General features: G+C 35.4%; 1 protein-coding gene across 7 annotated transcripts in view; it reads right to left on the bottom strand.

Annotated features, from left to right (window-relative positions):
* Nucleotides 1–225: 225 nt before the first annotated feature.
* ZNF215 (zinc finger protein 215) overlaps nucleotides 226–17,025 on the bottom strand; it is a 114,653-nt gene continuing 97,853 nt past the window's right edge. For 6 of the 7 annotated variants that reach the window (XM_019728013.3, XM_074335924.2, XM_074335922.2 and 3 more), the window contains 4 exons: nucleotides 12,732–12,820; nucleotides 11,287–11,419; nucleotides 10,866–10,961; nucleotides 226–8,504 (listed from right to left, as the gene is read on the bottom strand). In XM_019728013.3, the coding sequence (XP_019583572.3) occupies nucleotides 7,567–8,504; nucleotides 10,866–10,961; nucleotides 11,287–11,419; nucleotides 12,732–12,820 (1,256 nt within the window). In that variant the 3' untranslated portion in view covers nucleotides 226–7,566. The remainder of the gene's footprint in view (nucleotides 8,505–10,865; nucleotides 10,962–11,286; nucleotides 11,420–12,731; nucleotides 12,821–17,025) is intronic. The other variant, XM_074335927.2, reaches the window with a different exon arrangement.

Below are 17,025 nucleotides of genomic sequence, written 5' to 3'. Positions count from 1 at the left end.
TCTCCTAAAATTTTTTAAACTGTAGGTTAAGAACATATGGAAGTCAGGCAACAATAGGAAAAATATTTGTTTTGATTATGACAGTTACGAACTTTTATAATTTGGCAAAGGACAACAGATTAAAGCAATAAAATACCACTTTATTAAAAATTATAATAGCAATTTTTAGTGAGTACAGAGTGGTGGATACTTATATACTACTTATGTTGAGGGCAAATTGATACATGTTTTTTTGAAAAGCTTCTTGGCAAAATCCTACTCTTTCCTACAGTGATTTCATATCTAGGCATGTATCCTAGAGTTACACACTATTCAGGAATTTCTATTTGCAAAGAACAGAGATCCACTTAGGTTATCTCATTTAAATATGGAGTTATATAATGTATTTTAAAATCTCATCAAAAAAAATCCTGGGACAGAAGCTTCAGTATGGGAACTTGCTCTACAAAGACATTATTCAATGAGGCTACTCTTTCAAGAGCTTGTTTCTCTTTGGGTATCCTCTTTTCTCTCTACAGATCGACTTGTTTACTCTATGTATGCTTATAATTGCCGTCACATCCCTGAATATTTTTTCAATTTTGTTGCCTGCCACTCATTTGTAACTTCCTTCTGGATCTCTATTCAGATTTCTGAGTGGGGTAAGATGATTGACTCAACGTGTAATTACTACCTCTGAACAAGCCTTTGAATCCAGGCCAAACTATAGACTACTGGTAAGCCTTTGGAATGGCTAACTTTGTATCAGATGGTCACTCTCATCCCTTCAGACATGCCCAGGGATGGGGTGCTAAGGCATATGACATGCTCATTAAGGGCTGATGTTCAAATAGGTTTCCCCAGAAAGTGGTTGGTTTGGCCAGGCAATCTAAACTTCATTAGAACACACACAAAGATAAATATTCAAGATATTTATTGCAGTATTTTTTATGTTGCCCTCTCCACAAAATAGGGAAAAGGTCAAATAAATAAATAAATTATGATGCATCTATATGATGAAATGTTATGCAGTCATTAAAACGTTTTCCAAGAATATTGTAATGATAAGAATATACTTAGGGTGTTAAGTGAAAAGTACAAAATATAGAACTGCACATGGGTTAAGATTCCATTTATACATATTTATATGGATATTTCCATGGGAAAATATTGGATACATTTAAAACTGTTATTAGTGGGTACCTTTGACAGGATGGCTTGTGGTTATCTTTATGTTCTTCAAACTTTTCTGTATTTTTTATATTTTATTGATGTCTTATTTTCATAAAAAATAAAAATCACTTTTACATACAACTTATTTAAAATGTTACATGATATTCCATTGTGTGGCTATACTTTAATAATTATCTATATTATCAGGGACATAGACTGTTTGCATTTTTATATCGTGAACTGAACTGCTATGTCATTATGTATGAAGTTTTCTATTAGGTAATTTTTATAATAATTGTATTCAGTTATTGGTTTAAAAGATAGGAGAAGATATAACTTGTGCAAAGAACTGGAATAATGAAATTACATGATGTATACAGCTAACTACAAGTAGCTTGACATTGTTGGGGTATAAAGTGTATAAGTGGAAGGAGAGGTTAGAGTAGAGGATGGCCAGATCATGAAAGACTTCCTATGCCAAGCTAAAAAAATGGAGAAACATTAAAGAAGTTTAAACAAAAGAACAGCACTCATTTTGAAAAGGTGACTTTAACACTGCAGAGATTAGATATGTTGTAGAGTGTGAGGGGAAGAGAATGAGAAAGAATGGAAGTCCCAAGACTATTTAGTAGACAAGACAACTAGGTGGTGTCAATGAGTTTGGACAGGGGGCAATTTCCTTTTTAATTGTTGGTTTTATTTTTCCCTTTGTTAGTGTGGTCACCATAGTAAATTTGGAAGTCATATTTACTTAAAAAAAAAAAAAAAAAAAAACGAGGTTAAAGGTAGTATGAAAAGCCATTGGAGGTTTTAAGTGACATGATCTAACTTTAAATTTTAACAGGCTGACTCTGAATGCTGTATTAAGAATTGACTAAAGGTAGAGGCTAGAGCCAAAGCCGGGATTCTAATGAGAAGGTACTGCATAACACCTAAGAGAGAGGAGGTGTTAACATAGTGTTAACAGTGGAGATGAGAGAAATCAAATTTTGAATATATTTTGAGTATGATGAATATATCAGAAGGTAGTTCTAAAACTGGACTTTAGATAGTATTTTAATAGATAAAAAGGTGAAAATGTTTAAGACAAGAGGAATTGTTTGTAGTAACTTGTAGTTGAGCAGTGTTTTAGAAACAGTGAAATCAGTCTGTCCAGAGTAATGATTTCATGCTGGGGTTTGAGCTACTTCTAAATGTCTAGGTTTTTTTTTATCTGGATAATCTAAAGCTCAGATTCTGCCATGGGAATAGTCAAATACAACCTTGGGGAGGAGTCAGGGGAGGCTTTCCAGAATGGTTTTAATCTTAGTCCAGAATAAATTGAAATAAGGTGTGTGTGTGTGTGTGTGTGTGTGTGTATGTGTGAAAGGGGGGTAAAAGTGTTTCAGGTACTCCAGTCCAAAAAGTAACGCAATAGCGTGTTTTTATTCATTTCAGGCCCTAAAATTTAGTTTAGAGTCATGTGCAAGTGTCTTTCACCAAACATTAAAATTAATTGGCAAATTAACAGTCCTTGAAAGTTTCCTAGTGAAGTGAAAAACACAGTGGCTGAAATAGGTTAAGAATTTGCTGGCCTTTGATCCAGGATCTGATGGCATAGGATTAGGCTAATCATTTGACCTCTCTGAGCTTAAGTATCCTTCGCTGTAAATTAAAGGGGTTGAAATTACAGTTCTTAAGGTCTTTTAACTGAATTTTTCTTTTATCTCTAAACTAAAAAAGTGTCTACTACATAATAAAGTATTAATTTCCACAGCACACCGATTCTGGGAGGTCTTTTCAAAAGTCATTCTAATTTCTAAGCTCACTTCATAGTTCAGAGAACTTGTGGCTCAGCAAGGTTGACGATTAGCCCCAAGACACCAAGTGGAACGGCCCAGAGGGAAACGTCACCACATCTTCAAGCGTCTTCATGGGACTGGGGACTGGAAGTCATGGTACACTTCAATAGCAATTAAAGAGAGAAGCGCAAAAGATGTTACCAGGTTTTCACGAGAAAGCTTGTGGATTCTGGGGTCCGCAGAAAGGACAGGAACGTCGGGTCCAAGAACCTACCCTGCTGGCGGAACGCCACCGTACTTCCGCAGGCTCCCAGCGACTCCACTTCCGGTCACCATGGCACCGCCCCGCGGGGGAGGAGCCTACCGGCTGGGATGAGTTCCTGAGGGTAAATGGTGAGCGAGTTCCTTAAGCATTGGCTGGAGTATTCCTGCCATGGCAGACAGTTCGAGCCTTCCAGCTTGTCCTACCCTCTCAGATTGAAGGGGCTCGCGAGGGCGAGCAGAGGGTTATTGATTTCTCGTTTTTTGTTGATAGGCTGAAGCTACAAATTGTAGTCGCACACAGCGAAGATCTAGCTAATTTCTTCAGACTTACAAAAGGACGGTCCACAGACTCCTTTTCTTATCATTCTGCCCTCCCCTAGCAAAGGTGCAGAGAAAAGGAGGGATAGACGGAACCCTTCGCAGCCAGGGCTCAAGTCAGTAGGTGTTTCTTCTCCATCCCAAAATGCAGTTTCATAGTCATCCTGAAGATTTTGCCTACACGCTGGAGGCTTAAACTTTGCCAAATCTGGTCTCTGGACTCCTGTACTTTTACATCATTTGCCTAGTACCTGCCACCTGTGTAATGCTTAGGTATTATGAGTTCCTGGAGTGTTTCCAGCTTCTAGTGCAGTGTTGACAGACTGTAAATGTTTAAGGGATGGATGTTGCTGAATACACAGCATCACCATAACTCCACCACATCTTCAAATGATTCCAAGTATACTGAGATAAAAAAGAATGAAATTTGGGGGTTTAGGAGCAAAGAATCCATTAAAATGTTTACAGGTGTCCCATTCAGAAATATTTTGTTGCTTTTATATGAAAACTGATTCACAGGAAGAGAAACCTGACAGAAAAATTCCCTTTAATCTCTTTAAGCTACAGCACTCTATTTTTAATAATTACTATGTTCATAAAGAAATACAACTTTAAAACAGTCATGTACATTCAAGTCTGTACATTCTGAAGGTGGTCCTCATGTCAGCTTTCTCTCTCCACTATTGTCCACTAATGGAACATGAAGGAATTATTTTAGAATCAAAGAGCAAACCAGTAGCTGATGCAGAATAGACTTTTATCGATTCCAAAAAGTCACACATTTTCATTCAGAAGTCAAACCCTCTGAGATGTTACCATTTTACATCCATGAACATAAAGGAAAATTATTCTTGGAAGCTAATCTTCTAATAGCCTCTTCCCTTTCTTCCCTCAACCATTCTTTTTAAATTACTTGGTTTTCTCTATGATGTGTATATTTTAGTATTAGACCAGCGACCTTTGGTTTTGTCTTCCTGTGGGTCAAAGCCCCCCTTTGCTCTCCTGTTGCCTCCCTCTGGGGCAGATGCCCATCAATACTTACCTTTAGATTGTCAGGCAACTGGAGACTACACCTGTTAGTTTCCACTAGGTCTTGTTGTTTCTGAAATAATTGCTTTGGTCTGGTATCTGCTATATTTGGTAAGACTGCATTCACATGCATAAACACAGATACACACATCCAGATTTCTGAGAGTACTTATTGCCACAGAAGTTTTGAATGGCTTTTTCCACAGTTTATATTTATCTCGAACAGGTCCTTTGAATATCTTGAAGGTCCTTAGAGACCTTTGAATAGGTCTCTAAGAGTTCTTAGCTTTGTTTTCTAGTTTAAGGATAGATAGGAAAAGTAAAGGCATGACTCCTTTTGAAAGTTTTCAAACCATTTCACAATTGAAAATGTTAATGTAAATGGTGGGAGTAGGGTGGGATCTATCCCTATTTAAAAATGAATGGCTGTATCTATGATGAATTGTGATGCTGAAATTTCTTTCACTGAATCATTATGTATGACTTAGAAAACTTCCTAAGCACACATAGTTGGGTAATCCTTCATCTCTAGAACTAGAATTTATTCATTTGATGTTTTGAAGGGTTGATTGTTACTTGCTGAGCCAGGCTACTGCTTCTTTGGTAGATTATAATAATTTGTGGCTATGATTTTTTAGCACTATGAGCCACTGTCCTAAATCACTGAGCTCTGATATGTAATAATATTAAAATCATACATTTGCATTTCATTTGTAATTACTGTACTTAAGAACTAAGTCCTATATTATCTAATTTGAGCTGTATAATAATTAAAACATGGGCCAGGTATCCGCATTCTTAGTTGAGATATTAGAATCCCAAGTTAAACAACTAGTTATAGGACCATTAGTGGCGAATCCAAAATGAAAACATAGAAGTTTGATTTTCCACATATCTTAAGACTATTTTAGTAGATATAGGTGTTTTATAAGCATTTTCATCAAAAAATGAAAATCAAAATACTAATTATACTTTTTCTCATAAGCTTTGCTCTTTAGCCACCAAACTCATTGTCATATATATTTAATTAGTTATAGATACCGCTTACAATTTTCACTTACTAGAGTGGTACCTACAAAATAAACTTTATAATCACCTTGTGAAATAATCTTTCCAATGAAATATTTGATTAGAATTTTTTTTTAATGTGGGAAGAGTCAACATCTCTACAATAGTCTTTTCATCCAGAAACATCTTTCCATTTATTCAAAATATTTTTTGAGGAAAGTGGGGTATATTTAGTATATCCAAATTCATTTATTAAATCTAAGCTTTTCAATTGATTTTTTTAGGTTGTCCTGATGGTCTACAAATGATATTTTCCCTTTCCAATTTCCATTTATTTTCCTTCTCTCATTATTTCAATTAGCACTTTCACAGCACTAAATAATTGTGAAATTTTTTTTGCCATTACCTTTAGGATAAACTCCAGACTTCTAAGGTGGCTTACAAGGCCTTTCATGACATGGCCTGAGTCTCTCTCTAGCTTTACCTCAATAATGTATTACTGCTCCATTCTTTTCCAGTGCCATATTCTAGCCAGGAAACTTGTTTTCTGATATCATGCCCTCGTCCCTCTACAGCTTGTACTGCTGTTTTTCTTGATCATTTCTCCTCTAAAATTCCCACCCTCTCCCGCCCCACAATCTAATTTCCACTTTTTCTTCATGTTCAGCTTAGCTATCTGCCCTTGAATGCCTACAGTAAAATTCAAATATATATTAAGTAGGTTTATGGGGAAAGTTTGCGGAAGGTGTTCATTGGCTGTAAATGTTTTGCAAAAATTAATTTTAAATCCACTCTAAAGAGGCATTCTTTGAAGCTATGTATTTTAATATAGTAAATGGTAAACAGATATTTTATTTTTTAGAAAGATTAGAAATTTAGGAGGAAAAAATCATTTTACTTAGACCCAATAAGAATATTAGAATCCATTATATTGAACATGTAATTGCTCTAACAAATGACTGAACTATATACCCCAAGAATTTCCTAGAGTGTTTTTCCCTTATTAGGACCCTCTATCAAGTTGCCTTATGTTTATACGAATTTCCATATCAAATATTTGTGTAGTTTTGTCTTAATACAACTTGTGTTGTGATGTAAAGGATGAAGAAACGAACATAGAATAATTTCCCACATTTATTAACTCATCCTAATGTTCACTCCAGTATACTTCTTCTGCTTTTGAATAAGATATGAACTCAGACAAAAAGCCACCATCATCAGTCATTGTGAGTGCCTCCAGTATGAATCTTTTTGGGCAGATTAAGATAAACTTCTTAGCTCAAGAACTCTTTGGGATCCTGCAGTTGTTTTTAGAACAAAGAGGCAGTTGTAGTACACAGAGAATTAGGACACTTTATTGACCTTATAATGTTTAGGATAAATGCTAGATGTAGGGTCATGGATGTCTCTCCAGCCTAGATCCCAAAGAGTACTTTTTAAAAATGTAGATATTAAAAAATACATGTAGATTAACAACAACACATTCACCTCCAATTGCAGTTGATAATCCTCTTCCAATTCTAGTCCCCGCTCAGCACCAGGACAGCCCACGGATATTAGGAGGGGTGGAGTAACTGGCTGTCACTGTGGTCTTTGCCATTAATTCAGAGAATTCAGTCCTTACAGATGTCCTCCTATATTTTTATGAGCTCCAGGTTTCTTGTGACCTTCTTATTAGAACTGAAAGTTTGAGTTTTATTAAATATCAAAGTCAAGGATATTGCTTGGCTTCTCCCTAATACGTATTTCATCAATAGACCAGGTGAATAGGTCCTATTTATGAACTAGGGAAAGATGATGGCAATGGACATGAGAATAATGATACAAACACTTACATGGTGATAAGCTTTACTCCAAACTCTGTAACTTCATCTGGAAGCCTGGAAAAACTCTCAGATTTCTATCCAATAACAATTTCTCTCCAATATTAATTCTGTCAGATCAATTAAAGAATAATCTCTGACAAACATTTTCTCCCATTTATTACTTTTATAAGATTCCTTCCAGCATAAATTTATGGATGTTGAAGGTGTTCTGCACTCTGACTGAAAGTAATCTCACGTTTCTTCCTGTTACAGGACTTCTCTCGAGTATGAAGTTGTTGGTGTTTATTCAGGTTTGAACTCCTGTTGAAGGTTTTCTCACATTCCTTACATTTAAATGGTTTCTCTCCTGTATGAATCATTTGATGTCGAATAAGCGAGGAGCTCCGATCGAAGGATTTTCCACAGCTAACACATTCATAGGCATTATTCATAGGACTTGGATTTTTATTACTGTCTTCACTCTCAGTGAAGGCTGTTCCACATTTACTGCCTTCATAGGCCTTGGCTTTCATATGAATTTTTTGATGCTTAGAAAGATTTGTACGTCTATTGAAGAATCTCCCACATTCACTACATTTATAGGGTTTCTCTCCTGTGTGAATGATCTGATGTCGAACAAGAGACGAACTCCGGCTGAAGGCTTTCCCACACTGATAACATGCATAGGAATTCACTGTGGTATGACTTTTTGGGTGATGAATATCTATACACAGGCTCAAGGCATTTCCACATTCATGATATTCTGAATGTTGCTCACCTACTGAGTCTAAATTAAATTTGAAGTTAGTTTTAAACTTATCACACTTTGGGGACGCCTTTCTCATCAGAATTCCCTGTTGTGTATTAAAAACTGAGTTAACTGACTTAACATCAAAATTTTTCTTATTTTCACTGCATTCAAAGTCCCCCTCCTCAGTGTACATTGTCTTGTGAATGAAAGCCTCTTGAGGCAAATTTATGTCCCAGTGTTCCCGGCTCCTATATAACCAGTCATCACCTTTCCAGGCATCTACAGAAAGATGTCCACTTTGGGTCAGTTTTGTCATAATCGCTCCATGGGATGGTTCTTCTCCAGAAATTCTCTGCTTTGGAAATGAATCTTGATTTTCTGAAATTGTCTGTCTATCTAAAAAGAAATAAAAAATTCCACAAACTAGAGGAAAGGAAATTGCTTAATTGGGAGAGACAGGCTGAACCATATAAACGGATATGCATATTTTATGGGTCTTAAATACAGAATGAAAATGTGAGGTGAGGCTAGAAAAGGAGAAGTATAGAAGAAATAAATAGGATAAAAATATTAAAAAGAAAGTTAGGAGATCATAAAATAAGAGGAGGCCATTCAGGAACACTAAGGAGAATACGTAGGGTTTGGGTAAAATATCAGCATATGAATTGGGATGGGGTGGCATACCATAGTATCATAGTATCTCTTCTGCTGCATTTTGCTGATCAAACAGTCCAGCTTGGATTCAAGGGGGAGGGGAAACAAAGTCTTTATCTTGATGAAGAAGAGTGACAAAGATTTTGTGGCCATATTTAATTCACCACAATCCATTAACTATTTTTGAAAATAAATTATATGTATATATTGAAGCAAATTCCAGATTGATTAACATATTTTATTTAAATGATGAACTAGGTGAAATCAGAATAAATTCAGGGAGTAAGTTTCTTAGTTTGGGGATGGAAAAATTCTTATGTATAAAATTAACAGATATAAAATAGGGGAAGATACCTGATAACATAAATTTAAAAAATATGGATGATGAACACCATGAATTAAATAAAATAAAAAAAGAGAACACCTCAGAGATACCTTATTTACCATAACTGTGGTCAATAGTGAGAATTTACATAAGATCCTCATATGTTAATTAAAAACCTCTAAATTTTTTATAAAAGACATAAAACCATTTACTGAATCACAAATGACCAAAACAAATGAAATAATTTTTAACTTTCTCATACTCCAGGATCCACTTATCCATTGTTTTCCTTTAGTTCCTATATATGTGTTAAGGGCTGGAGCTATAAAGGGCAAAAGAGACATGGTCCCTACCCTCAAGGAATATAAAGCCTGGTGTGGGGGACAAAGATTCACACAGATATATGTAAAATATAATTGTATTAAGTGCTAAAAGGAGAAGAATATGGTGCTATGGGATTATATAACAGAAAAACATGAAACTAGTCAAGAAAGTTTTCCCTGAATTGTGGACCCATTTGAGGTCCAAAGGAAGAATAGGCGTCAATAAGGCAAAGAATAGGAGAAAGACCATTTTACTAAAATGGGATCCAAAAGATAACTGAGGGAGACGATTTACCTTAGAAAGGAAGAGATAATTTGCCTATCAAATTAATGAAAATTTCAAGTAAACAATACCCAGTGTTTGCTAGAGTGATAATAGAGAGATAATAGAGAGATAATAGGCATTATTAGTGAGAGTCTGAGTTGGTAATAACCTTCTGTAGACAATGTAGCAGACTGTAACATGACAGTTAAAAGTTAAATATATTTATACCCTTTGATGTACTTCTAATAAGGTATCCTATCGAAGTCATCAGACATGCTTGAAAAATTGGCAACAACCTAAATGTCCAACTTTTGGGGGTGGAAGGAGCAACGATTAAATATATTGGTATATGTATGTGATGGTATGTTATACATGAACTAGAAATCACATTTTCACAAACTATTTAGTGAAATAGACAATTATTCATGATACCATATTAGGTGGAAAGAGCAGAATATATAATGACGTATCATCCAATTTTGGAAAAAAGAAATCTTCACAAACCACAGAGATACATACCACTCCCCACCCCCACCCCCCCAAAAAAGGCTTAAGAAAACAAACCAAATGTTAACATTGCATAGCTCTGGGTAGTGTGGTAATGGGTGAGTATATTCCTCTTCATATTTTTCTGCACTTACTAAAATTTATATTAAACCCACATGGCTTATAATCTCTCACAAAATGTTAATAATAATAAAGAAATTACGATGAGGGTAGGGAGTTAAGGCACAAGTTAAGCAGTTCTATAGTAAAACAAGGAAAAATGGACGATAACTGAAGCCACTCTAGGATAAAGCAGAGTTTTCTGTTTCCTTTAAAAGAAAGAATATCAATCAATGTTATGTTGCCTGATGTTTGTTTATATAGCACTTACCACGTGACAGGCACTGTTCTAAATGTCTTATAGTATCAACTCATTGGAGACAGATACCATTATTTACACTCTGTTACAGATGAGGAAACTGACAGGCCACACAGCTTTAAGTTCAGTGTCTGTTTCTAACCCTAACACTATTTTGCCTGTCCATATAAGAAAAAGAATTTGTGAACAAAAAGCAATAAGGATTTTTTTAGGTGGTTCTGTTGTCACCTCCCCAACTATAATATCAACTCAAAGGCTGGTTGTACATGGGCTGTATATTTCACAGAGGCTTTTTACAAATGCCTCGTATCTGCCTGGTTCTTACCAAAAATGGTTGTTCTTGGGATTTCTTGCTCCATTAACCATTCTTTTTTCTTACTTTCCAACTTGGGGACTTCAACTGGTTTGGAAAATAGATGCTCTGTTCATGGGGAAAATGAAAACAACAACAAACAAATATACATGACACTTCAGGCATCTTTATAGGGAAGGGACTTTCACCCCAATATAGTAGTCTAAGCTGCTGAAAATTAAGGCTCGAGATCACCACACAGACCTGTGTATTTCTAACGGCATCAGAAAGGACTTTCAACCATACAGCATGAAAATTTTCCATTGTGCCCAAAGGACATTAGGAAATCTGACCCCAAACCCAAATGCCCGTAACCACTTCAGCAGTCCTGTAGTTTTTAACACTAGGTGAGGAGACTACTAAAGGGCAAATTAGGTAAATACTTGAAAGTCACCTTTACGTAATGAATTCAAGTTCTTATAGTTCTCCAGCATCACATCCCTGTACAGGTTCTTTACAGCCGGGTCCAGTTGTCCCCACTCTTCCTTGCTGAATTCCAGAACCACATCTTTGAATGTCACTGGTTCCTAAAACATTAAGTTCCTTTTTAATCAAGGGTCATTCCCAAAAACATTACTAGAGGAGAAATGAATTTGGAAAGAATAGGATTGGTGGCTAGAATACACAAGAAATTGATAGGACAATGTTTGGGGCTCTAAGTGATAAAAATCAATTAGACAAGGGGCCTATCAACTTGGTACTCTGTGAGGGCTGTGAAAGGAAAATGAAGTGCAGTCCTAACTATAGATTAGCTTACATTTTGGTTGAGGAGAAACAATAATTGTGGAAAAAAATTATTGTAGAGTACACATAATTTACATAAAAGGAGTTCAGAACACAAAGTATTTAAGGCAGATTTGTAATGAAGATGCATGCTCTGCTAGCAGAAGACATATGGTATTTTCCCTAATTGAAAAATGCAGCCTGCTAATTCAGTTCTCACAGCCCAATGTCACCTTGTCAGACAGGCCTTTCCCAATTACCCAAAGTAGCCATCCTCCTAATCAGTCTCCACTGCGTTACGTTTCTTTCTTTATAGTAATTATTACTATTTGCAATTATCTCACAAAGACAGGGGTTTTGTTTCATATTCCCAGCCCTTAGAAAAAGTGTCTGGCTTATTGGGCACCGCATAAATACTTGTTACAACGGCTCTCATACCGTCAGTTGTACTTCTCTCTTTAACATTCTCAACTTTGTCATTATTGGCACCTTCAATCAAACTGAAATATACAAATCCTTTCCCTTCCTCTACTTCAGAGCCCATCTCTTTTGTGAATAAGTTGTCTACATTCATTTTTACCTACGTCCTCTCCTCCTCTGTCCTCAACCCTCAACAACCTGGCTTCTAGTCCATGCGTGTTAGTATCTCCCTGATGGTCAGTGAATAAGACACTACTCAGGCTGGATTTTCCTGAACTTTAAAGGATTTCTCCTTGAACTATTCTCATTCTTTGCTTTCAGTGACATATTTTCCTGGTTTTTCTCCACCACTTTGGTCCTCTCATTTCAGTATCCTTTAGGGTGTCTTCTGCTCCTGCCAATTAAATGACATTGCTCAGGATTCTGCCCTTAGCTCCCTTCACTTTTAACTCTACACATTCTTGGGTAGACTCTATTTCTATAGCTTCAATTATCATCTATAATCTTGAAGAAATAGATGCATAGAGAATATACAAAGATTATATTTTCCAAAGAGTGTATCACCAACTAAAAGAGGTCCAATATCCTGTGGGAGACCAAATCTCCTGTCCTTAGATAGAACTATGTTTGGCAAAAGTTCAAAGACCAAAAAAGAAGAAGCACGTCATTTTAGTAAAGAGTGAAATCCTAATTCACCTGGGATTGGCCTGTTAGTGTGTCTGCTTCCATTCTCTCTTTCTCAATGCTCCCCTTCTGGAATAGGACAGAATCCCTGCAGGCTACATCTGAGGAAGATAAAGGAAAACATATGGGAGACCAGTTTTGCCTTGGAGAAACTTTTAATGATTATTAGTTTTTAACAGGCTATTATTATTCATAGGCATCATCTTTAGAATTTTGAATATATATATATATATATATATATGTAAATATATATATATATATATATATATATATATATATATATATATTTAACTTTTATTTATTTAAGTGTGTTTTTCCAGGACCCATCAGCTCCAAGTCAAGTAGTTGTTTCAATCTAGTTGTGGAGGGCACAGCTCACAGTGTCCCATGTGGGGATCGAACTGGCAACCTTGTTAAGAGCACTGTCCTCTAACCAACTGAGCTAACTTGCCGCCCTTAGATCTCATATTTTTAAAAAGCTTTAAAAGTGATTTTGATATATCAAGGGTTGAGAATTACTGGACAGCGAAGAGGGCCAAAATATTTTGAGGGCTCATCTGTGGTTGTAGCAGATTCCAAAAAAATAATTTTAATCCCGTCAAAACTAACGCCTAACTAAGGCATAGCCACCACAGACTAATTCTACTGGGAGCCAAGAGGATTTTATCCAACCAATCTCTTCCTCAAACACATTGGGGAGAATTCTACTCAAGGGCTCCTTTCCTCTAAACTATACACAGGCTTAAGCAGTTTGGTCACCTAGAACTAACTCAAGGACATAAAAATCTGAATGGCAACCAATTATTTTCTCCAGCCCTCTGGTGAGAAGTATATCCAAGGGCCACTTTCCTAAAGTTTCTCCAAATTCATTAGTTACACCAATGATCCTCAAATGCCAGACTACAAACCAATACTAGTCTGTGAGGAAGTTTCCATTGATTCAGGGTGAAAGAAGAAAAAATAGAAACAATGTAGGAAATATTTTATGAGACCATTTTGTAAATAAAGGCCAGAAGTTGAAAAAAAAAAATCCAAATTTCTCAGCAACATAACTTTTGAATGCTGCGAAGATTACAGTTTGTTAACTTTACTCAGACCTATAACAGTTAGTGAAACCTGTCAACTCAATCCCATAACCCCTAGGACAGACAATACAACATTGTTTCTTTTTGTCATTCTTGGAAATATGTGAGGTATCTTATAAAAATCTCCAATCAGCTACTCCCTTATTTATGGCTCTCACTGAATACTGTTTCCTTCTCTTAATTCTTCTTCCCTGCTGACCTTCTTCAATCTTTACAAGTGTATTCTCAGAAACTCTTATTCCATTCAAAGAAAAATTCATATGCATTCTCAAGCTCTTTTATAGAATATTCATTCCTTCTCCCTTCTAATCTAAGACGGATCTTGGCCATCATCAAAGCACTTCTTTGTAGTATGGTCTTGGAAGTTGTTTTGGTTTTGATATACTCATACCTCTCTGTTCTCACTTCCTCATAAAGATTTTTCTACTCATACAAAAATTTTTTCTTATAGGTTCAGACCACTTAGCTATGGACTTCTTAGTGTTGTAATAAACTAAGCAATTGCTCATTCATTTATTCAACACATATTTACTGAGTGTTTCCTATGTGTGAGACACACAAATACCTGCCCTAAGAGAGCCTATAGTCTATTGTGAATGAAAGACATTAAATAATTAGGTCAACAAAAACTCTGTGGTTATTTAGCTCACATTGTTGATTTCCACCCTAAATCCTGCCAATATTATGATAGGTTACTTCAACACTGGCACAGACAACCCAGCCTGAAGACCCTTGATAAACGTATTTCTAATAACCATCAGCAACCAAGCTACTTCCTTTCTCATATTTGGGTCATTACTTAGAATTGTTCTACTACGAGACAAACTCGAATAAATCAATCCCTAACTACATTTTCCTATCCTTTCAATTTTCACTTTCTTGCTCTTAGTATATTCTCCAACTTTTATCAAGGTCCCACACAGTACATTGATTCTCTCCTTTTCTCCCAGTCTATCACCTATGAAGTCACGTTCCTCTCCATGCAGCTTAATTTCATGGTAAATCACTTTCAGTACTCTTTTCAGAGGCTTCAAATTCCTTAAACATTTGTCCTTTACATCTAACACCCAATCTTAGTTTGATCCCATATTCTCTCTTATCTACCCTTTCTAAAAATTGAGGTACAATTTACGTAATATAAAATTCTCCATATTAAGCACTTTAAAGTATACAATTCAGTGGCTTTTAGTATGTTCAAATTGTGATGCAACCATCACCATTATCTAATTCCAGAATATTTTCATTTCCTCAAAAAGAAACCCCATTCCCATTAATAAGTCACTCCCATTCCACCTCCCTCTGACACTCTTTATTCTGGGCATTCCATATAAATACAATCAATGGCATGTGACCTTCTGTGTCTGACTTCTTTAAATTAGCATAATATTTTGGAGGTCCATCCATGATGTACCATGTATCAGTACTTCATTCCTTTTAATGGCTGAATATTTTCCATTGTATAGATATACCATTTCTTTATCCATTCAGTTGACAGACATTTGGATTATTTCTACTTTTTGGCTATTATAATGCTGCTATAAAGATTCATGTACAAATTTTTGTGTAAACATGTTTTCAATTCTCTTCAGTATATGGTAAATCTATATTTATTTTTTTAAGGAACTACCAAACTGTTTTCCAGAGTGACTGCACCATTTTACATTCCCAATGTATGAGGGAAAAGCAATGTATGAGGGTTATTTCTCCATAGTCTCGCCAACACTTTTTTCCCCTCCTTCTAGTAATATAGCCATCCTAGTGGATGTCAATTGGTATCTCATTGTGGGTTTGATATATAATTTCCTAATGACTGATGATGAACAATTATTGTTGGCCGTTTGTATATCTTCTTTGGAGAAATAGCTATTCAAGTCCTTTGCCCATTTAAAAAATTGCATAGCTTGTCTTTATATTGTTGTGTTGTAAGAGTTCTTTTCCCAATATGTTCCTAATACTGGGCCTTTATCAGATATAATTTTCAAATATTCTCTCTCATTCTGTAGGTTTCTTTTTCACTTTCTTGATAGTATCCTTTGATACACAAAGTGTTTAATTTTGATGAAGTCTAATTTTTCTCTTGTTGCTTGTATTTTTGGTGCCATATCTAAGTATCAACTACCAAAGTCAAAGTGATGAAGAATTATTCCTATTTTTTTCTTCTAAGAATTTTAGTTTTAGCTCTTATATTTAGGTTTGTTGACCCATTTTGAGTTAATTTTTGCATAGGTATAAAATCCTACTTCAATCTTTTGCCTGTGGATATCAACTTGTTCCAGCACCATTTATTAAAAAAAATTCCCATTTGTCTTAGTACCCTTGTTGAAAATCAACCAACCACAGAAGTATGAGTTTCTTTCTGAACTCTCAATTCGATTCCCTTAATCTATATGGCTATCTTATTCCAGTACTCATGGCTTTGATTATTTTAGCTTTGTAGCAAGTTTTGAAATTAGACAAGTGTGTACCCTCAAACCTTGTTCTTTATCAAGGTTGTTCTGGCTATTTGGAGTCCGTTGTAATTCCATATGAATTTTAGGACCAGCTTGTCCATTTCTGAAAAAAAAGATAACTGAAATTTAGATGTAAATTGCATTTGAATCTGTAGATTGCTTCGGGTAGTATTATCATTTTAATAGTACTGTCTTCCAGTCCATAAACATGGGGTATCTTTCCATTTATTTAAGCCTTCTTTAATTTCTTTCAACAATGTTTTGCAGTTTTCAGTGGACAAGTATTACATCCCTATAGTTAAATTTATACTTAAGTATTTCATTCTTTTTGATGTTATTGTAAATTAAACTGTTTTCTTAATTTCATTTTAGGATTGCTCATTCGTAGTGTATAAAAATACAACTGATTTTTGTATGTTGGTCTAGAATCTTGAAACTTTGCTAAATTTATCAGGTAGTTAATAAATCCTTTACATTCAAATTCCTCTGTTTTTCCAATGCTCCCTTCATTCTGTAACACCTATTACAATAGTCTCCTAGCTGGTTTTTCTATTTTTAGAGCCCTTAGGTCTAACACTTACATGAAAAGTTCATTAACTTTTTCTGTAAAGATCTAGATAGTAAATATTTTAGGCTTTGCAGGCAATGCAGTTTCTGCTACAACTAACCAACTCTGGCCATAGCACGAAAGCAACTGTAGACAAAATATAAATGAACGGGCATGGCTGTGTTCCAGTAAAACTTTATGTCCAAAAATATTTTGCCTGTGGT

Source organism: Rhinolophus sinicus, chromosome 14 (assembly GCF_057876585.1).
Source record: "Rhinolophus sinicus isolate RSI-liver-muscle chromosome 14, RSI-T2T, whole genome shotgun sequence".
Taxonomy (NCBI): Eukaryota; Metazoa; Chordata; class Mammalia; order Chiroptera; family Rhinolophidae; genus Rhinolophus; species Rhinolophus sinicus.
This window is presented reverse-complemented; position numbering and strand designations above follow the sequence as displayed.